Source organism: Dendrobates tinctorius, unplaced genomic scaffold (assembly GCF_039654945.1).
Source record: "Dendrobates tinctorius isolate UK_male_01 unplaced genomic scaffold, ASM3965494v1 ptg000070l, whole genome shotgun sequence".
Lineage (NCBI taxonomy): Eukaryota > Metazoa > Chordata > Amphibia > Anura > Dendrobatidae > Dendrobates > Dendrobates tinctorius.
Genome location: NW_027361738.1, coordinates 8,605,281 through 8,627,858, shown reverse-complemented (window position 1 = coordinate 8,627,858; position 22,578 = coordinate 8,605,281). Strand labels below are relative to the sequence as shown.

Here is a 22,578-nt window from a genome sequence, read left to right as displayed (position 1 = left end):
TGCCTATGTTTGAAAATCACAAATAAAGGAATTGAAAGGTTGGTACAGCTGAGCCATAGACGCTAATGTTCGGACTGTGCCCATATTTGACATCCAAACTTTTTTTTAAGTCTGGAAAAGCCTGTTATACTGCGCTTATCCAATAACGAAAAGGTTCAGATGTAATCACAGCCGAACCGCGTCTGACCATTACATTCTATGGATACCTTTATACCTCCCCTTTTTTTTTTGTAACTTTCGAGCATATCACTTGCTCCGTGGATGCGGAGATTTTGTGAACTACCCCATAAGTATGGCAGCAAATAATGTGAACTAGTGTGTCCTCATAGTCATGTATGAGACATGTCCACGATTCCTTTCCATAAACATACATATTTCTTCCTCTGTACAACCTTCCCCTCCCCCCTCAAAAAAAAAGGACATCTGTGATGAATTCTGCCTGCAGAAAAGACTTCACAAAATGATACCACGCTCATCTAAAGAACAGCAATCTTGGAATCCACTACTTCCATAATGCTGTTACTGGTCATAACATAATATTGAGAATTAGGCCGGGGTCACACTTGCGAGTGTGATGCGAGAAACTCGCACATCAATACCCGGCACTGCCGCCAGCGGTTCAGACCGGAGCGTTCAGCTGCATAGAAAGACATGCAGCCGCACACTCCGGTCCCGAGTGCCAGTGTCAGTGTTGGGTATTGATGCGAGAGACTTGCGCATCACACTCGCAAGTGTGACCCCGGCCTTAATTCAGTAGTTTATTGCCTGAAATTATAGAAAGGGTCAACTTTTTTTCTTTTCACCTAACAGCACCACTTTTGACCTCAGGCTGTGTCTGGTATTGCAACCCCCCCCTCCCTTATTTAATGGTAAGTAATTGAGCTGCAATACAAGATATAGTAGTAACGCTACCGTGATGCCATTTATGGAAACGTTAAAACCAAAACATTCAGATCTTCTTTCGCCCCATTTTTCAGTTTAGATCATCCAATTTCATTTCTGTTTGGATTTCTGTACATTAGATGAGCAAGGAATGATCCAGACATGTTAATGTAAGACAGGTGGCTGTAACCGTGCCACCCGCAGCACACAACGCACCGCAGCGGTGATCCGTAAGGCTAAACAGATAGCTCTATGTGGAATGAAACAAACATTACAAAAGGAAAGTACAATTAAAAGAATAATCACAATAAACATCAAAGGAGAGTCTCTTGAAATTCCTTTCCAACTGCTCGGCCTCCTTTCTATTAATGGAGACTTTAGGAGTGCCGCAGTCCACTTGCACATTTCCTGTGCCGTATTACAATAATTGGCATTGCAAAAAACATTAGCTTGGTTGGCAATAGAGAACTACAAAGTGCTTTAAAGCTCCATTTTTTTTTTTTTTTTTATAACAGAGAGGTTTCACAATTTAGATAAAATTACAGAAAAATGTGAAAAATAAAATTAATACTTGGGGCAGCATTGCTTGTTTTTGTCAACACAGAAATTGATACATGAATACAAGATCTCAATGTCATGAGAATAATGGAGGAGATACACGTGTATGTAAAAGAATACAACACAACTGCTTGCAGGGTTCCTCATCACTAAACACGACTGCCTGCCGGGGTTCTAATCACCCAACATGACTGCCTGCAGGGATCAGCTCCACTCAACACGACTGCCTGCCGGGGTTCTAATCACCCAACATGACTGCCTGCAGGGATCAGCTCCACTCAACACGACTGCCTGCCGGGGTTCTAATCACCCAACATGACTGCCTGCAGGGATCAGCTCCACTCAACACGACTGCCTGCCGGGGTTCTAATCACCCAACATGACTGCCTGCAGGGATCAGCTCCACTCAACATGACTGCCTGCCGGGGTTCTAATCACCCAACATGACTGCCTGCAGGGATCAGCTCCACTCAACACGACTGCCTGCTGGGGTTCTAATCACCCAACACGACTGTATTCAGGGGGTCTGATCACTGAAGAAGAAAACAGTGTCTGCAGAGGATGACCGTCACAATGCCCCCTACCTAACAAGCAATAAACCTCATGTTCTTCAAGGAGATGTGAAAAACATGGCTGCTGTCTTTCAACCAAAATAAAAGCTAAGTTACAATACTACACACAACCTGTAGACAAGTGTGTCAGGGTTTTTGGCAGAAAGGAGACGTTTTTCTATTCCTGTACTGTACACCTTTAAAGAGAATCTGCCTTTGGGAGAAAATCTTCTTAAAGGGTTAGTCTCAACATCATTATTGGTTAAAGTTGTCTGCAAAAACAAGCAACTTTGCTCTTTACCGGTACTAGTTTTTTTTAAATTCTCTATGTTCTCAAGAATGGAGGGATTTTTGATTGCATTGTTTAATGCTCGTGGTTTAGTTTACCAGCCACCTCTGCTGTCTAGCAGCAGTTGCCGGGCATGCATAGTGCTAGAAAATGCTTTTTAATCCAGCTTGTAAGCACTGACGTAAAGCTGGACTGATTTAGTGCCAATGCGTCCCTCTGATGCTGCCTCTGCTTCCAGCATCACAGATCGTACAGTTCGGGCCATTGGCTCGACCATGCCAATGGTCCGAACTCTCAATCTTCAGGAGCGCAAAGAGGGAGTTGAGAGGTTGGGGAGCAGGGTGCTCCTGCAGATAAATCAGAAAACCTCCTTTTAGGCTCATGCATACATAGAATGAAAGATGGGACTGGATTTCTTCCTACAAGATCAGGAAAGGATACCTCAAATCAAGTTCCTACACAAAAATAACCTGGGCACCAACTACATGGCTCCTCCTAAAAACTGTACTCTGGCCTACTGCATCTCAAAGTCCATTAGGGGCCAAACAAATGTGCCCTCCTACAACTCCACCAGACCCTCGCTCTATCTTATGACTGCTGTAGTAAGGCCATGTCCACATCATGTTTGGAGCCTACAAGCCACTGGGCTCCATTTTTCCAAAGGCGGCGAAAAGAGACTCCTTTTGCACTCTGTTACATCGGTATACTGGCTTTACTGGGAGCCTATTAGCTACCACTCTTCCATTAAAGGTTTACATATGAAGAACCTCCCAACATCTGTCATGGGTCCAAACCATGGTGTGAACAGAGCCTTACCCATCTGCTTCAACCTTTGAATGAAGATTTTTACTATAGGCCAACCATCAGACTTGTAAACATTACCCTATGCTATCTTTTCATTCAAAGCCAGCAAAAAAAAATAGTTCATAAGTATAAAATATAAGAAAAAAAATCAATTGAGACCTCACCCCTGAGGCACCTAGTGGAGCTTTACACAAGCTTCGGTCAGATACATCAATATTCAGGGAGCAGATCCAGCTGCTCTTTTAATTAAAAAAAAAAAAGACCTTCTGCTCAGTGCGGACCTGGATGGCTACATCAAGATCTCCAACGTCAGTTCAGGAGATGATCGTGCCATTACCAGGATAAGCTACCGAGCAACGCACATGACTCTTAAAAGCAAACTACTGCAAAATCTATAAGAAAGTCCACAATTTTATTATTTTTTGTCTAAGATGATCTCTGCTTGTTTCTCTATAATGCTTAAAGGGGACATACACCTTTGGGAACATATACAGTGGGTACGGAAAGTATTCAGACCCCTTTAAAATTTTCACTCTTTGTTTCATTGCAGCCATTTGGTAAATTCAAAAAAGTTCATGTTTTTTTCTCATTAATGTACACTCTGAGCCCCATCTTGACTGAAAAAAAAAAACAAATCTAGAAATGTTTGCAAATTTATTAAAAAAACAAACGGAAATATCACATGGTCATAAGTATTCAGGCCCTTTGCTCAGTATTGATTAGAAGCACCTTTTGAGCTAGTACAGCCGTGAGACTTCTTGGGAATGAGGCAACAAGTTTTTCACACCTGGATTTGAGGATCCTCTGCCATTCTTCCTTGCAGATCCTCTTCAGTTCCATCAGGTTGGATGGTGAACGTTGATGGACAGCCATTTTCAGGTCTCTACAGAGATGCTCAATTGGGTTTAGGTCAGGGCTGTGGCTGGGCCAGTCAAGAATGGTCACAGAGTTGTTCTTCAGCCACTCCTTTGTTATTTTAACTGTGTGCTTAGGGTCATTGTCTTGTTGGAAGGTGAACCTTTGGCCAAAGTCTGAGGTCCAGGGCACTCTGGAAAAGGTTTTCATCCAGGATATCTCCATCTCTGTGCTTGGCCGCATTCATGTTTCCTTTAATTGCACCCAGTCGTCCTGTCCCTGCAGTTGAAAAACACCCCCATAGCATGATGCTGCCACCACCATGTTTCACTATGGGGATTTTATTGGGCAGGTGATTAGCAGTGCCTACATTTCTCCACACATACCACTTAGCATTATCACCAAAAAGTTCTATCTTCATCTCATCAGACCAGAGAATCTTATTTCTCATAGTCTGGGAGTCCTTCATGTGGTTTTTTAGCAAACCCTATGCGCGCTTTCATGCACTGTCTTGCACTGAGTAAAGGCTTCTGTTGGGCCACTCTGCCATAAAGGCCCGACTGGTGGAGGGCTGCAGTGATAGTTGACTTTGTGGAACTTTCTCCCATCTCCCTACTGCATCTGTGGAGCTCAGCCACAGTGATCTTGGGGTTCTTTTTTACCTCTCTCACCAAGGCTCTTCTTCCACAATTGCTCAGTTTGGCTGGACGGCCAGGTCTAGGAAGACAATTCTGTCTCTGAGCTCCTTGGCCAGTTCCTTTGACCTCATGATTCTCATTTGGTCTGACATGCACTGTGAGCTGTGAGGTCTTATATAGACAGGCGTGTGCCTTTACAAATCAAGTCCTACCAGAAGAAGTAGAACCATCTCAAGTAGGATCACAAGGAAATGGACAGCATGTGACTTAAATATGAGTGTCTGAGCAAAGGGACTGAATACTTATGACCATGTGATATTTCAGTGTTTCTTTTTTAATAAATTTGCAAAAATTTATACATTTGTTTTTTTTCAGTCAAGATGGGGTGCAGAGTGTACATTAGGGTGACCGGATCTCATATGGGGGGGAAAAAATGTTGGAATTTTGTTCGTCTGGACCCCACAAAACGATTCCCCTTTCCAGATATTGAGATAGCCAAAATTTGAGCTCGATCAAACGACGTTAACCCGTGCCGCTCGTCGCTCAAAGTTTGAAAAAATCCAAATTGAGGTATTTTAAGATTTAGGTATTTTGCATAGTCTGTTAGACTATAAAGAATGTGACAACAACATTGCAGAAATAGCCCTGACCAAATTTTCGAACCATTTGTGGTATTTGAATGCAGAGTTGGTGGGATTATCGTTTTTTGATCCCACCATTACAGACAATGAAAAGTTGTTAATGGCTAATAAATTGCTCAGTAGCACAGATGAACCATCAGAGCACGCTAACCTACATGAGTTGATAATTTTACATAGTTATCTAATCTATTCTAGAGCTTTTGTTAAAGTAGTTTTTGAAACGTCAGAATATAATGCTCGGCATTTGCTTACAACTTGCAGGACATATTGCTTTTGTTCTTCATCTTTTGTCAGAAGGTCGTTAAAGTCGGTTACTTCCTACCTCTTTTAATTTTTCTTTCCTAACTTTTGGATTTACAACCCTAGCGTGCTCTGATGGTTCATCTGTGCTACTGAGTAATTTATTAGCCATTAACAACTTTTCATTGTCTGTAATGGTGGGATCAAAAAACGATAATCCCACCAACTCTGCATTCAAATACCACAAATGGTTCGAGAATTTGGTCAGGGCTATTTCTGCAATGTTGTTGTCATATTCTTTATAGTCTAACAGACTATGCAAAATACCTAAATCTTAAAATACCTCAATTTGGATTTTTTCAAACTTTGAGCGACGAGCGGCACGGGTTAACGTCGTTTGATCGAGCTCAAATTTTGGCTATCTCAATATCTGGAAAGGGGAATCGTTTTGTGGGGTCCAGACGGACAAAATTCTGACATTGATTTTTTGCGGTCACCCTAGTGTACATTAATGAGAAAAAAATAACTTTTTTGAATTTACCAAATGGCTGCAATGAAACAACGAGTGAAAAATGTACAGGGGTTTGAATACTTTCCGTACCCACTGTGTATATATATATATTTACTTAAATGAAAATATTTGTGGCTAAAATTCATTTTCACAATAAAAATGTTACACTGTGTGGCTTTTACATGCTCTTCGTTTCCCTACACATTCTACTCTGTGGTCATAAATCGACAATGAGGAGCTCAGAAAAGACAGACAGCCCGAGTTATATGCATTTAAGTGAGAAAAAAAGAAGTCCGCAAAGGTGGACATCCCCTTTAATGGCCTTTTGCTTTAGTACTCCACTGCTACCATGTTAACACTGTACATCACAGCAGCCAATCAGTCTCCAGCTTTTATTTCTAGATTACATAAGGAAAATTTTGATTGGATGCCCTTACATCCATTATCCCAATGACAACACCACCAGAACTGGAAGTGTTACACAAGAAACTCCGATTTTAACTACAGATGACTTGATATCTTCATAATGGTTGTCTCGTTTTTAATCTATAATGTGGGTCTTCTTGGAGTTCTCCTTTAAATTCCTACAGGCTAAATGAAAAGCTGACAGTATGGTTTCTTCCATATAAAACAAGGCATTATCATATGAGATTGTAAGACAGAACAAGAACGGATTTGCATATTCATGAACACGTCTGCCCTTATCTACGTTCACACAGGTATAACGTTATAGGAAGCCGATCGCACCGTTCTCCATCACTATGTGGAGGGCATATCCAAGTGACTCCATCGTCATCATGGTGGAAGCGGTCAAATATATACAACGCCAATAATCCAAAATACTTCCTACTAAAATATAGTCAGGCACAATTCTGAAGGGAAACATTACCCGTTATCATAAATGATTCTAAAAGAAGAAAAATTGTGCCGCTTAGAAAATGTAAGAAAAGTCGACCCTGAAGCCTGGACTAGTCCTGGTTCTTTTATTTGTGCTCCAGTTTTGTACCTTAAAAATGGCACAAACCTGCGACTATCCTTACATGTCACTGCACTTGCCCTTCTTGCACTAACTTGTCTTAAGCAGCAAAAAGAAAAAAAAAAAGAAAAATGAAAAGACATGGCTCTTTATCATTTGTTGTGAAACCCATTGAATCCCTGTAAAGTTTTTGTAAAGTCTAGACTACGGCATGCCCCATCATACATCAAAATGCACAAGAAATCCTTATAGATCCTTAGGTCCTCAGTTTGCTTTTGTATGGTCCTCCATGAGGCACCAAGTTCTCCCCTAGAAGACCACATACCGTAATATTTGTAGTCGATTCTCAAAGAATCTGTAAGGAAAACAAAAACAGGTACAAAAATGCCTAATAAAAATGTACTGCGCCAGTAACGTGTATCTGCCGGGTGCATAATCCCCAATTCATGGCACTATGTGGTGAAGAATGAATTAACACTTTCTTCTTTTTGGGGGGGTTATGTTGGTCTTTCTGAAAATTGTCTCTTCAGAGAGGAAGAGGACTTGAAATCTATAGCGCCACCTATAGTAAGTAGCAATCCTAAAAGTCAATACTGATCCTTTAATGAGCCTTGAACTATGATTTAGTATAAAAGCCAAATCAGAATCCCAATTTGCAGACATGGTGTTTCAGGGTGTTGCCCCTCATCAGTACAAAGTATGAGAACTGATTTCACTGGGTGAGAGGCTGAGACTGGGATCTAAGGGGTAAGGTTTCTCCTTGTGGAAAGTGACATGCCAGGTCTGGCACACGAGTATGAGGAGGCTTGTTAGAGGGTTGATATTGGCTTTTAGGATTGCTACTTCCAATAGATGGCGCTAGAGTTCAAGTCGTCTTCCTTTCTGAAGAGACAATTTGTATATTCAATTTCCCAGAGGAGATGCAAGGCTTTGAAGTCTCCTCACACTGGTGTGCCAGATCTGGCATGTTGCCCTTTATGGCACACTTGTCTTTACCTTTATTAATTCCTTTGTTGCTAAAATTAACAATGCTGCTTAAAACATGAAACCTATATATGGCTAGGGTGGCATGGACAAGTCTTCATCGATGGGTAGGGAAATCACGATAGGTCTTCTCTCAATATCAACATTGTCTCACTGGGTAAATGGAACTACCTCGCCCATGTGTGCCGCCCCTGTGGCTATGCTAAGCCCCAGCCTTTCACTGCAGAAGGGAATTTTCTGGTTTCCTGGCCCGAAACAGAAAGTTGGCGCCAAGTCAAATCCTTACTTCACTGTGCTGACTGCAAACCACACAACTTCTTTAACATTGACTTTTTTTTTTAATATTTTTTATCCATTTTCATTTTTTTTCTTTTTTTTTTGCTAGTTGCAGACAAGAATTTTAGCACTTTAAATGGTAACAAAAATAGGATAAGCAAGATAATAGGAAATGACAGAAGCACGCCCTTTATATGTATGTCATTTACGTATGAAAATATCTTTTTTATAATATGCTAAACATTCTTATTTATACTTCCATTACCCACGCCACTGATACCAAATATACCGAGTTTAACAAGTAAGGCAGGTTAGCGAGTCTGAGCGCGGTGGTCATTTGGCTTTATGCGCACATTAAGCGCCTGTCATCAGAAAACAACCAGAGGATTAATGTGGTAGTAAAATCCTGTAACAAAATGACTCAAGTTTATCAAGAGCGTTTTAAGTTCAGTTTCCCACAAGCGCGGAGAGAATACGTACAACTATGTGCGGAGACATTTCTACTGACGTCAGGATTCGGGAATATTGTGGTGGTAACAGCCTGCTTTGTCTATTTTTTCTTTAGATGAATTGAGGGTAAATAAAAAAAATCGCTCATTTTCTACAATTAAAAAAATATTTCCAAACTTATATAAAAATGAGGCCAAGACCTAAATAACGTCAAAGCCATAAACATCCTTATCCCTAACCATCCAAGGATTTTATGGTTGCACCATATCACATTTCCGTGGCCCAGCCTTAGAGCTATTACGGAAGGGTTGCCGAGATGTTTTCTAATCGTCCCGTTAGGCTATGTTCAGATGGAGTTTTTTGAGTTCAAATAAGTGAAGATTTTCAAATGGAAACTATTCAGGAAATGCTATTTTTGGGGTGAGTTTTTGGAGACAGTTTTCTTCTTTTTAAGTGATTCTAAAGGGAATAGGTCACTAGGGTTCTGCCACATAATCTGAGCACAGCAGAATGCCGAAAAAGAGGCCCTGATTCCAACGATGTGCCACTTACTAGGCTGCTTGCTGTAGTTTTGATAACATCACAGTTTTATCAGCAGGAGATTATCACTAGGAAACCAGAAGCTAAGTGGTACTCTATATTCATAAACTCTTTGTAAAAGCACTGATTGTCAGCTTTCTGCCTACGCACAGTGTGCAGAAAGCTCTGAATCAGTGATGTGCGGTTATACAGAGCTCAGCATTAAGAGAACTGCTGGATCTGCAGAAGATAAGACGATTGATTTTATCACAGCTACATTAAGCAGACTAGTAAGTGATACATGGCTGAAATCAGGGTCTCTGTCCCCACATCATGCTGCTCTCAGATGTGTTTTTTGCAGTTGCCTGATTGGACAGTGTCTAGTTTGGAGAGGATTCCAGCTGTTCAAATAAGTGACAACACGCACTTTCTTTCAAAACATGAAGTGGAAAGAATCAAAATACTCATCAAAATCAGTTAACACTGGCATGGATAGGAAGGGTTTCTCAAGCATCGGAGCAATCGGAGCATCTGTTTTTTTTCTAGTTTACACATTCCAAAATTCTCTAAAAAAAACTCAATTTGCACACAGCCTCACACTCTGTTGGCTTGAGCTTTCCCACCCAGTCTTAAGGTACTGTCACACTTAGCGATGCACCAGCGATCCCGACCAGTGATATGACGCGGTCAGGATCGCTGGTGCATCGCTAAGTGGTCGCTAGTGAGCTGCCACACAGGCAGATCTCACCAGCGACATAGCAGCGGTCGGGGATCGCTACTTTGTCCTCCCGCCCGCGTCCACTCGTCACTCGTCGGCGCCACAGGAAGCCCAGCAGGAAGCTGATGACGAGAAATAGTCCAGGACGTTCTCGCGATCAGCAATAACCAGCGGGGAGCGGTCGGAGGTAAGTATCAGACACAGCAATATCGCTGCTACGTCACAAAAACCAGCGACGTAATAGCGACATTGCTAGTGATATCGCTTAGTGTGACCGGCCCTTAACTCAGGTGTTTAGCGTCTGTACATAAGAGGTTGAACAAGCGATCTTATCTGTCATCTACCACCATCTTATAGAACAGAAGAATTTGAACAGATCGATATATTATTGGGGGAATTTATTTAGTATTACACGTATTTTATTCATTGTAAAATCTGCTCACTCTGGGCTCAGAGGTCCAGGGGGTGGTCTCAGTCAGTGTCATTTCTGTGAGCTGACACCGGGGAGGCTGTCAGTCACTGATGGCACAGCCCACTGGGCATGTCATACTGACTCTTACCCACAGAGGTAAATAACCTATTCCAATCTTTCTGCTCTATAAAGTAACGCCAGAATATTAGACAGAATTTTTATGGTGACAGATTCCCTTTGTTATATGGTCACAAGTAAATGATAACACGTGACCACATCTGGTTTTATTGTTGTAAAACTTTGGCCATCATTTTCTGAAGATTTTGTACAGGAACCAAAGTCACGTGCAACAAACGGCGTCCAACCAGCTTCATCTACACAAAGCAATGGTAACACTGCCACGTGACACCATCTGATAATGTCAATGCAGCAGTGTCCCGGAGTAATGGACAGCAATAAAATGAGGGGAAATGGAACCAAAGACTTAAGCCCCGTCACACATAGCGATCTCGCTAGCGAGTTCGCTGCTGAGTCACAAGTTTTGTAACGCAACAGCGATCTCACCAGCGATATCGCGGTGTATGACACTTATCAGCGACCGGCCCACCCGCCGGGTATCGCTGATTGTGTTCGAAAGCCCTGGACATTTTTTTGATCGCTGGTCTCCCGCTGGCCAGCACGCATCGCTGCGTGTGGCAGGCGGGAAACCTGCGATCAGCGAGCTGGTATCCAAGGTTAACCGCTTGTAACTAAGGGCGCGCGTCACTTAGTTACCCGCTGTATACCTTAGATACCAGCGTGCTGGTGCTAGGAGCTGGTATCCAAGGTAAACAGCAGGTTTCTAAGCGCCACGCGGCAGCTCACCAGCGATCATGTAGCGACACACCAGTGATCCTGACCAGGTCATATCGTTGTCGGGTTCACTGGTGCGTCGCTATGTGTGATGGGGCCCTTAGCATATGACATTCCATGTGAGCTGTGTAAGATCTTATGTCCATGATTTACTGCTGTACACAGGGCAGATCAGTTCATGTCAGTGACATATAAAAGCTGATGACAGAACCTCCCCCCCTTCCTTTTTATACTTTCCATCCCCCCAGTTAACTTAATGGTCTTTTTTCAACTATACAAACATAGGGGCTGAAATTAACCAATCAAATTATACCCGTCATTTTCCTAGCCAGCGCCTGATTGGCCAATAATGCACATGGGGCATTTAGTGCCTCCGTTTGGCTGTGGAGACAATCGGACACATTGGTTTACGTCCATATTTTAATTAACAGATAAACAGCCATAAGTATAAATATATTTTTCACCTATGAAAGAACAATGGACCTTACCCCACATGATAAAACTTGGCCACTATTCCATAAAGTGCACGCTCTAAAGATTTGCTGCATGCCACTTAAAATCCTCTTAGTTGCTCCTTAGCATCAGTCTACCTGTTTCCCGGTCTGCAGCTAAGGAGTAACGACACCACTATATGAGACCTAAGGTAAATAGGTGAAGCTGCCCGCCATGTCCTCTCCACCTGCCACCAGTCACAGCTGGTCTCCAGACTCACTTGGCAGTAAAATAGTTCTAACGGTCTCAGTGCCGAGATTACTTTTCCCATTCATGTAACCTATCACATCTATACAACCCAACATGCGTCCTAACTGGCTGGACTGTCTGTATGGTTGGGAGAGAGAAACACTCTTTTCCTCCGTAGAAGGTTTGACCTTGTGTCATTATTGTTATTGTAGCACCGTATCAAAGTAATGAAAATGGGTCTGGAAATGAATGTGCAAAGTACAAAAAGGGTCACTTTAAAGAGCGATCATTCCAAACAACTGGAATTCTTTGATTAAAGCATGCACTGAAACGTAGGTTTTGTTGGACTTTTGAGTGCTTCCCCTGAAATGCAACATAAAGGATAAAAATAAAATAAAACCAGAATGTGGCTGTTCTCATAATTAGCATCTGCTGGTGAGGGTTTCTTGGCACAGATGTCTTCAGCTTTTATTGCTGCATTTTCCTGATAATCTCAGCGGAGACAGGAGGATGGAAATTGATTGTGTGGTGACGGAGACCCTGAGCTGTCTTGTAACTCTTCCCACAGCGGCATTTGAAAGGTTTACGGACTCGTATTTGCGTTCTGTGTCCATTCTTGGCGTGGTACTTAATACCATTTACATTCTGCGGGTGAGAGGAAAAACAGTACAGATGTTAAATTAAAGAGCAATATGGATTTTTTCAAAATTATGTTTAGGCCATACGGCAGGAAATTATCCTGAGAAATATGTCTAACATGTCTATAACCTAGGGGGCTTCTGTTTCTCTTTGTGGAGACTGCCAGTTGGCATAGGAGGACCTACAGGCTATGCTCCTTGTGAAGAAGGTATGGAAATTTAGCTACTTCCTGAAGTTGCAGGCCCTTATACATATTAGAGGAAAATCAATGAATGCACCAATTTCGGAATGACCGGCAGGCCCTCTAATGTGCATTTGGGCCTCCCAACTGTCATCCTACAGGCGATGTAGAGGGAGAGAAAGAATTTGAAATTTCAACATCTGATACAATAAGCCGCTGCCAGAGTTGATTGGCAGTGACTTTCTCTACCTATTGGAAACACGTAAGCTCATGGCATAGTTGGACGGTCATGTGTATAGAGTAGACAGGAGAGATAGTGCTTGGTTGACCAAACATTTGTCCATCAGCTTTATCATGTGTATGGCCAGCTTTAGGTCGATGAAATTTCCTTTTGGAGAAAACTCTTACTCAGCTACAGTTCAAAACAACTGAGGAGTAAAATAACCAGTCAGTGTCCTCCAATGGTCTTGGGGCATCAACATCTGCAGGGGACATTGAATTACCAATATAGGCAATTGGCAACAGGCTCAGACGACGTGTGAAAACTGATGGCATCCGCTGATTATTTGCCACGGCCATGTCACACTGAGACAGGCGGGGGTCACTGTAGAAAGTTCAAAATAGCTGTAGGAGATGAGTGTAGTCTTTTTTTATTAACCCACCCTCGGTCTATAAACAATAACTTAACTCCTTTAAACACTGTGACTGAATCTGAGGGAAAGGCAGAAGAATACATTTATATTTGTCTAAAAAATATAGCACATCTAGGATGTCTTGACTATATGCATCACCATTCTGTTTTTCTATACTATACCAGAAAAATAAGGATACTACATTTTCTAACTAAAATGCTAATGAAGTTGTAAAATCCGGCTATTATTTACAATTATAGTACATTTTTAATGGCATTACAAGTGACAATGAAAAGACTTTCCAACAAATACACTTTTTATATGGTGTTCTGTAGAAATAGATTGGTAGTTTTACATCCCTTTTAACCTACATGTTGCTTTTTAATACAACAGTATTATAGGAGGTAATCTAGGTTCACAAAAATATTGATTTTTATTCCAGAAGCAGCTGTTCATGGCTTATGTCTGGTATTGAACCTCGGCTGTATTAAAGGAAATGGGACTGTACTGTAATATAATACCCATGGACAAGGAGGCAACCATGTTGATTGTAATCCATCACACTAATTAAAATATTTACATTAATGTGGTAACACAGAATTGTATCTTAAATAACCAGACGCCTATTTTAAGCAAAAATAGACTTTCTATATATTTACTTTTAAATGTATGCGTTTCTTTCTGGTTGGTTAAGAAAACAGACTTTTGCTTGTGTAAGCCTGTAATATTGACCTGTAAGTTGACAATTTGTTGTGGCACATTGTGCTCTTATCCTGGATGACTAGCAATGTTTGCTGATATGCTGATTAGATATTGTCAAGGCCAGCCAGTTTGTTGATGTGGAAAATAGAGGAAAAACTAGGTAAATAAACAAACAAAGGGAGTTGGCCTTATCAGCATTACCTGTTAATACTGAATGAAGTACACTTGCTAATTATAAAAAGAGGTTATATGCCTGTGTATGGAGAGTCAGAGATTCAGCCAAGACATCCAGAGACTCTACAGGAGTGCAGCCAAGACATCATGGCTCCTCACAAGGAACACAGATTTGTCATTCTACAGAATACCAGCTTAGGCGGCCATGGTCCCGGCTGTCAGAATACAGATCTGCTCCATTGACCATTGCTGAACCATGGATACATTTGTGAAAACCAGGTTGGGACCATCCAGTCACCTGTAACCTATGGACACACTTGGAGAAAACAGGTTGAGACCATCTGGTCACTTGGTACCATGGATACATTTAGGGAATCCAGGTTGGGACGGTCTGGCCACCTGGCACCATGCATACTTTTTCAGAAACCAGGTTGGGATCATCCTGTCACCTGGCACCATGAATACGTTTGGGGAAAACCAGGTAGAGACCATCCGGTCATCTGACCAAGTAGCTCAATGGACTGTCATCTTCCTAAGCTCATTGTTACCTCCTCTCTGTGTGTGTGCCACAGGTGGGGTAGTCAACCCTGGAAGCTCTGAAGTCACAGCTGCTCTTATCCCGGCAAATCAGCGGAACGGTGAGACTCTGTAATGTGCACCATCTTGGGTATTTTGCTGGGACTGTTCTACGTGTTATCTGCCTGTTTTGTGGTTCAGTAAAGTATGGCCACACTGTTTTACCCTCACCCTGTGTTGTTTGAGTAGCGTTATGCCCACATTAAAAAGGAGAGCGGGCATGTGGTGGGTCGACCCCTGGTCCATGCAGTTTCGGCTAGCAGACCGTGGCCCCACAATCACTTGTGTCTCCACAATTAGGATTATATATTTTTTCCAAGTTTCTATTTATGAGGGTTGTGGAGTCAGAGTCGTGGAGTCAGAGTTGGTAGAAATGTGCCAACAAAAATATTATTCATTATTAATATTGGTTAACATATTTATTAAATTTAGACAAGTTTATAAATGTTAATATTTCAATCCAAGGCCCCTATTTCTAAAATTTAAAAAAAACAAACAGTGATATTACTTTACTATTTGACTTCAGTAAATTTGTTATTGGCCATTTATGAGCAGGTTGATGCCAGTGTCGGATTTCAGAAAAAATAGAAGAGTCAACGTCAGAGCTGGAACCTTGGCTTACAGACCCCACAGTCCGGCTGCACCCTCGGATTGCTCTTTATATAGGATCATAGACTTTGCCGTGGTTACAGTAAATGCGCTTGGGTTATCAGAAAAAGCCTTTTCGTGATATCCAGTGTTGGCAGCAGAAAGTATCCTCCTCTGCCAGCAATCAGACGTTTATTGCCAGTTTGGCGGTTTTTTTTTTATTGCATTCTCTAGATTAATTTTTGCTCAGATGTGACACATATGAACTGTTGCATTAACCCTTCAGTGACAGCTTGTACCGCACACATTCTCTAGCACACGATGTGTGGACAAGGGCATCTTTACAACATGAAACAAACAAATAAAAATCATCTTGCACTTATATAAAATGGATAAAACGCTCTGTTAATGGGATGTGATGAGCAGTAAACTCTGCAGATCATAAATAGCCTCAGCTTGTTAAATCTGCGCAGCTGCAGACAGCAATGAAGACTATCGTCTTCTATTATATGACTGCCCTTCTCATTCTTAGCCTCTGCCAGGCAGACTATACCTCTGTTGCACTATACAGTGCCTTGAAAAAGTATTCATACCCAGTGAACTTTTCCACATTTTTTTTTCACATGACAACCACACACTTAAATGCATTTTTTGGGGATTTTATGTGATATACCAACATAAAGAAGCAAGTATTTGTGAACTTTATAGAAATGATACATGGTTTTCTAATTATATTAAAAATATAAATCTGAAAATTGTGACGTGCAATACTGATACTCCCTCCTGATACTCCAATATAAAGTCTTGAGTAACCAATTGCCTCCAGAAGCAGATAATTAGTAAATTGTGTGTAATTTATTCTCAGTATAACTACAGCTGTTCTGTGGAGGCCATAGAGATTTTTTGAGAACACTAGGGATCAAACCGCATTATGAAAACCAAGGAACACACCAGACAGGTCAAGGATAAATGTGTGGCAAAGAAGTTAGGCAGGGTTGGTTAAAGAAAATAGCCCAATCTCTGAATATCTCACAGAGCACTTTTCAATCTAATTTCCAGAAGCAGAAGAAGTTTGGCACAACTGCAAACCGACGAAGACATGAGACCATCCATCTAAGGAGACATCCCAAGCAAGGGGAATACTTACTAGAGAAGCAGCCAAGAGGTCTCCATGGTCACTCTGAAAGAGCTGCAGAAATCCACAGCTAAGGCGGTAGAATCTGTCCACAGGACATCTAGAAGGACACATTCACATGTTCAGTATTGGGTCAGTATTTTACATCAATATTTGCAAGGCAAAACCAGGAGTTGGTGAAAAATGCAGACGTGTTGACGTGTTTCTGTTACTTTTCCTCTGATTGTTCCCCTCCTTATTTTGGCTTACAAATACTGATGTGCAATACTAACCAAATACTGAACGTGTCCTTAGTTGTATAATCCACAAATCTGGCCCATGGTAGACTGGCAAGAAGAAAACCATTTATGAAAGCAAGCCTTCAGAAATTTAATTTGCATTTTTATAAAAAGCGACTTGGGGGACACAGCTAGAATGTGGAAGATGGTGCTGTGGTCAGATCAAAGACCAAAGTTGAACTTTTTGGGTTAAATGCAAAATGCTATGTGTGGCAGAAAGCTTACACTGCACATCACTCTGAAAACATCATCCCATCATTAAACATGGTGGTGGCAGCAGCATCATGCTCTAGGGATGCTTTTCTTCAGCAGCAACTGAGGAGCTGGTAAGAGATGATAGGAAGATGGATGGAGCTAAATACTGGGCAATTCTGGAGGAAAACCTTTTAGAGGCTGCAGCAGTAATTGCAGCAAAAGGTGGTCCTACACACTATTGATTCAGGTGGGCTGAATACAAATGCATGTCACAATTTTCAGATTTATATTTTTAAAATATTTAGAAAACCATTTCAAAACCATGTGTCATTTCCTTTACACTTTACTAATACTTACTACATTGTGTTGATCTAGCACACTACATTATGGGTGCATCACGTGGGTTTAACGTGAAAAGAAGTGGAAAAGTTCACTGGGTATCAATACTTTTTCAAAGCACTAACTATATATCTCTGGGAAGTACAATGAAACAACACAAGGACAAGACACTGGATGACAATGATTTCACAAACAGCAGCTTTGTTGCAGTAATTTTTGCTGCTGATGATCAGTCCCATCTAATTGAAGTTGTTTTGGCGGCAAGCACATGGACTTTAGCAATCCCCATTCAAATGGATAGAACTGTGGGAAAGCTGCAGAAATCTCGACATTGAATCTGGCGCATGTGAATAAATTCTAAATGTCTGGTTTTCTAACCCAATGTTACCTATGAAGTAATAACGTTCTATTAATTTTGTAAGGAAATGCTAAAAGATGCACGCAGCTTCCAGTACATGATTGTACCACGAAAAGCGAGAGAATTGTGCAAAAAACTTATGGAAAGTTGATTTTTAAAGGGTAAGACTGAGTCTTTGTGTGGCTGTGTTCGCAATCTAAGCCACACCTGCTAGAAAGGAGTGAAAATGAATTATGACTGAAGACAAGATTTAGTTCAGCTCTAATAAAGCGCACCGAGCACACAAGATGCCGGCAGGGGGTAAGCAAAGTAAGGCTAAAGCCGGATCTCAATGAGTGACACAGAAATAAATCCTGCCTCTATAATTACTGGGGACTTGCTACTTCTTTTTCCACTCTGCTAATGTCAACATTTTGTTTTGTGTATCGATGACGCTTGCCAAAGTCTGAAGGGAAGAAGTCTAGAACAGGGCCAATCTTGTAAATGGGTTTTACTGCCCCGGTGACTGCACTGGAGGCGACAAATTATGAATTCAGATGACTTTATTTATGTTTGAGAAACGCAAATATGATTCAGCGGGGAAGTGATGTGGCAGATGCATTGATAATGAACTAACTGAATGAGATGACAGTCTCAGACTGAGGAACATGTGGACATTCATGATAATACACAATGCATAGTTGCCGATACATCAATGATTAATAGCTATAGTTCTAAACTAGTTCACACAGATATTTGTATTAGTGATTTCACCAGTTTGATCCATATCAAGTTTAACATCAACCATTGATAGCTGATTGTTTGTTTGGAAAACAATGATTCCTCTTTACGCCATCATCCTTTGAACTGCACATTCATTTGTGCTAAATGGGAAGATCGTCACGGCCAGCCACCTTGTGTGACATGGGAAGATCGTCACGGCCAGCCACCTTGTGTGACACTGGTACCTGCCCTACCGGTCTTTGCTTCTGTCACCATTTGAGGTCCATGCTGGGAGATCATTTGTCAGTATTTACTTCCTCTTGTCTGGTCTGGGCAGGGCTGAAAGCTATTTAAGCTTCTAAAAGCCTGCTGTCGACAAGAAGTTATAATTTAACCAGCTCCAGAAACAACTCAGTATCCTGCTTTGCTTTCCAGTAGACTTTCCGGATTTTGATCTCATGTCATTTTTGACTACTCTCCTGCCTCACGATCTTGTCTCTGCACTGACCTCCTGGTACTGACCCAGCTACCGAACCTTTCTTCTTGCCAGCATGCCCCACCGAACTTCAGTTAACTCTGTGGTCGCTGTTATGTTCAGATCCATGATTAGGGATTAAAGTGTGAAGGCCATGGTGACCCCTAGGATCTGGAAAACGGATTACCTAGCGCTAAGTCTGTTTGTGGTAGCCATATTTAGAGCTGCCAGGTAACCACGAACAGTGCCTCCTTTACACATCAGGCAGCAACTTATCTCTGATGAGAACCAAAGATGGGGCATATTAAAATGAACCATGTTTGATCCATCCAATGGTATCTGACATGGGAGAGTTGGAACAGCCCCACATGCATAGGATGGTTGGCCAATCCAGCAGAAATCATTAGGCCGAGCCAACATTCAATTAATGTGTATGGCCAAGAATGTTATAGCATGATGCTCTGCCAAGCAATAAAGACGGCCAAAAATGCTGTCTTTGTGTTTGGTTGTGTTTTGACTACAATTCTAAGTTCTTACAATTGGTAAAACATAATCTTTGTTATTGTTTGTAACATCTTAGCTCATCAAGATCACTTTATGACATTTAATGGTCACGCTCTCCTTTTAATCCAGATATTTATTGCTCCAGCGCATGAAAAAATATGGATCTTCTCAAAGTTTTTATTTTAAAAAAATTAAAGTTTTGTATCTAAAGAGTATATCCAAGCCTATGTGATGCTAGTGTTACAGACTACAAACAAACTCTGTGTAATCTGATCTTGTAGTTATACTATTTTCCAGCTATATCCTAACTTGCTTATTTATAATAAGTAGATTAGACAGAAAAGGGCGATAGATGGAAGAAAGTGCGACTGTAGGATCAGACTACAGAGTGTGTGTACCCTGTAACCACGGCGTCACATGCCCCAGCATAGCAGTTATACACAAAACCATATTACATTTTGTAATTAAGACTGGTTATACACACATTGTTGTTCCTTTGAATGCACTTTGGCAATAGAGATACATGTGTTACACCGCTCCACCATACTCACCCGGCCTCCGCTCCCACGCCGCAGCCTCTCTCCACCCGACGGCCGCAGCGGTCACCTGAGACGGGCTCGCGACCGATGCCTTCCCTGCATGCTATGCGCATGCGCCATAGGCCGCGCCTCCTTCCTGCTTCTTATGCTCCGGCTGTGCCCTGACCCGGAAGCACCTTTGGACCAATGGCTGACCAGACGGGGCCATATCAGGCCGCTTCCCCCTGAGAGAGGCGCCTGATCGTTGTGTTTCCTAACACTCTGGCCTCGCTTCATCGTGTGCACTCCGCTCCTGCAGTTCCAGTCTCGGCTGCTCCTCGCAGCAGCTTCTCAGTCCTGCTACCCGTGTTCCTTGTTCTCTTCTGCAGTTCTGTCTCCTGTGTTCCAGTATAATTCAAAATATTTCTTTTTATAGGTATATTTATTAAAGAAGTTGCTAAGAATTTTGATATTGATGGCTTGTTTGGAGGATAGGTCATCAATATCAATCAATGGGAACCCCAACCAATCAGTTGTTACATGTCCATTTCTGGTTAGAAGCATATACAGTATGGAATGGAACCGACACGCCAGCGTTCCAAACCCTGGGTAATACACCTCATCTCCCCTGCAATGACTGTGAGCGGAGCAGCAATACCTTAAGGATAGGACATTAATTCCTGAGCAAAACCTTTCATTTAGAAATATAAAACTTGCATGCTAAAAGTATTTGATCTAGAATATATGGTGAGTTGTTCATGACCTCCATCACTGCATAAAGCCTACGAATCCTGTAACCATGACCTTTCTGCACAATTTCCTTCTGAACACTACAACTAATACCGTGTAGTCTACTAATCAGTGAAACTACGGGCTTCCCAGTGTCATATATATAAGTGCTAACAAAGCAATAAAATGATAAGGAAGGCATGCAAAATTTACTGAAAATAAACACATAAAGGAGGCCAAACTGGATTTACTGCAGCTGAAGTGCACGTAGAATCTGGGCAGAACTACTAGGTAAACACGAGCAGCCATAGAACTCCCATAAAAGATCTGCAAACAGACACAGGGTAGGTCAAGGGCAGAGGAAAGAAGTGCTGATTGTGAAGGTGCAGTTTTAGAAATGGTTGTGAACTACAAATCTATGAAAACCTTTGGTGGGACTCAAGGAATTCAGATTGCTTATGTCACACCACATCAATTAGAAAGGCCAGCGAAAACAGGAAAAAAAAAGCTAATGCCAAGGCAGGGTGCGCCAAGAACAGCACTTGTGTGGCTTACCTTCTAAAAGATCCTACCCAGTTTTTGGGTAAACAATAAACTTCCTTTTGGCAAAGTTCAACTTAAAAGTCAATAGTATTCAGATATCCAGTAATCCTACAGACCACGTAAAGCGTCCTAGAAAAGCTCCATCTAATTTGTCTGCTGTTTAGAATAGTTTCTCAGGTTTACTACAATAAAAATTATTTTGAGGTCTGAAATCTATTCTGCAACTGAACCAGAACAGATAAGTAAAACAGCTCAGGATAGTGTACAAAAATAAAAATCAGATTCACACATCATTTCCCTGCACCTCCTACTTCAATACTGTGTAGTCCTTCACCGGCCGCCATTTATCACTACCTCCTGTTCCAACACAAAGACACACGCTATGTGTGTATACATAAATCTGTAAATTGCATGGGATTTGGTTTCCTTAAAATGCATTACTTCCTTTATATTATTATGAAATTGTTATGAAAAATTATTGTACTGTTTATATAATTTCATTGGCTCTTTAACAATAAAATACTTTTCAATGGGAAGTAGATCACATATATATATATATATATATATAGACACCACCAATTTTCTAAGTAAATCTATCTCTAAAGTTGCTGTAGATATGAAATTCTCACCAGATGTTTAACAACCTATCTAATACAGGCAAAGAAATCAAGTGAAAGATGTCCATAAATTAAATTACTGGATGTGTAATAATGAGAAATGACACCGGAAAAAGCATTGAACACACTGACGGAAATTTAATTAATACTTATTAGATCATGTTGGTGATGACTGCTTTCAGATGCCTCCTGTATGGAGAAACTAGTCGCATACATTGCTCAGGTGTGATTTTGGCCCATTCTTCCATACAGGAGGACTATGTAGTCTGTGAGAAAGGCTAGGTTGACACCAGCTTATGCAAAAAATAATCTGTGTTAAGTCCAGAAAATCCTGACAATATGTCTGTTCTGTCCATCTGTACGGCATACGTACAATTTAATAAGCAATAGAGGACAAATAAAGGTTCCTATCTTTAGAACTGTATTGTATCCATGAAAAACACTTGCCAAATGGATGGTAACCGGTCCATAATCCATGTTTTGTGCACCCATTGACTTATACTGGAAGAGTCTGATCCAGAATATGGATCACAGTAGTGCGGGTTGCGATTTTTAGAGTGTGGAAACCTTCATGTGAACTACCTCACTGACTTGCCTTGGTCACTGTGCTGTCCGTAGGTTATCAGTTCTGCATACGGACAACACATGGATGGGTAATATGTTCATCTGCAAGTGCAGGACATGTAATCTAATATATAAAGCTCAAGTGTGTGTATGTATGTGTGTATGTCCGGGATTGGCATCCGCACTGTCGCAGCTACAGCCACAAAATTTGGCACAGTCACACGTCTCGACCCCGAGAGTGTCCTAGGCTATGTTGTGAGGCGAAATTTTAACCCCGCGCCTTCCAATTCAC

The 22,578-nt window shown here is 41.4% G+C and overlaps 1 protein-coding gene across 2 annotated transcripts in view; it reads right to left on the bottom strand.

The window, feature by feature from the left end:
* Positions 1 to 10,831: 10,831 nt before the first annotated feature.
* JAZF1 (JAZF zinc finger 1) overlaps positions 10,832 to 22,578 on the bottom strand; it is a 313,966-nt gene continuing 302,219 nt past the window's right edge. For both annotated transcript variants that reach the window (XM_073581355.1, XM_073581356.1), the window contains exon 5: positions 10,832 to 12,482. In XM_073581355.1, coding sequence (XP_073437456.1) covers positions 12,306 to 12,482 — 177 coding nt within the window. In that variant the 3' untranslated portion in view covers positions 10,832 to 12,305. The remainder of the gene's footprint in view (positions 12,483 to 22,578) is intronic.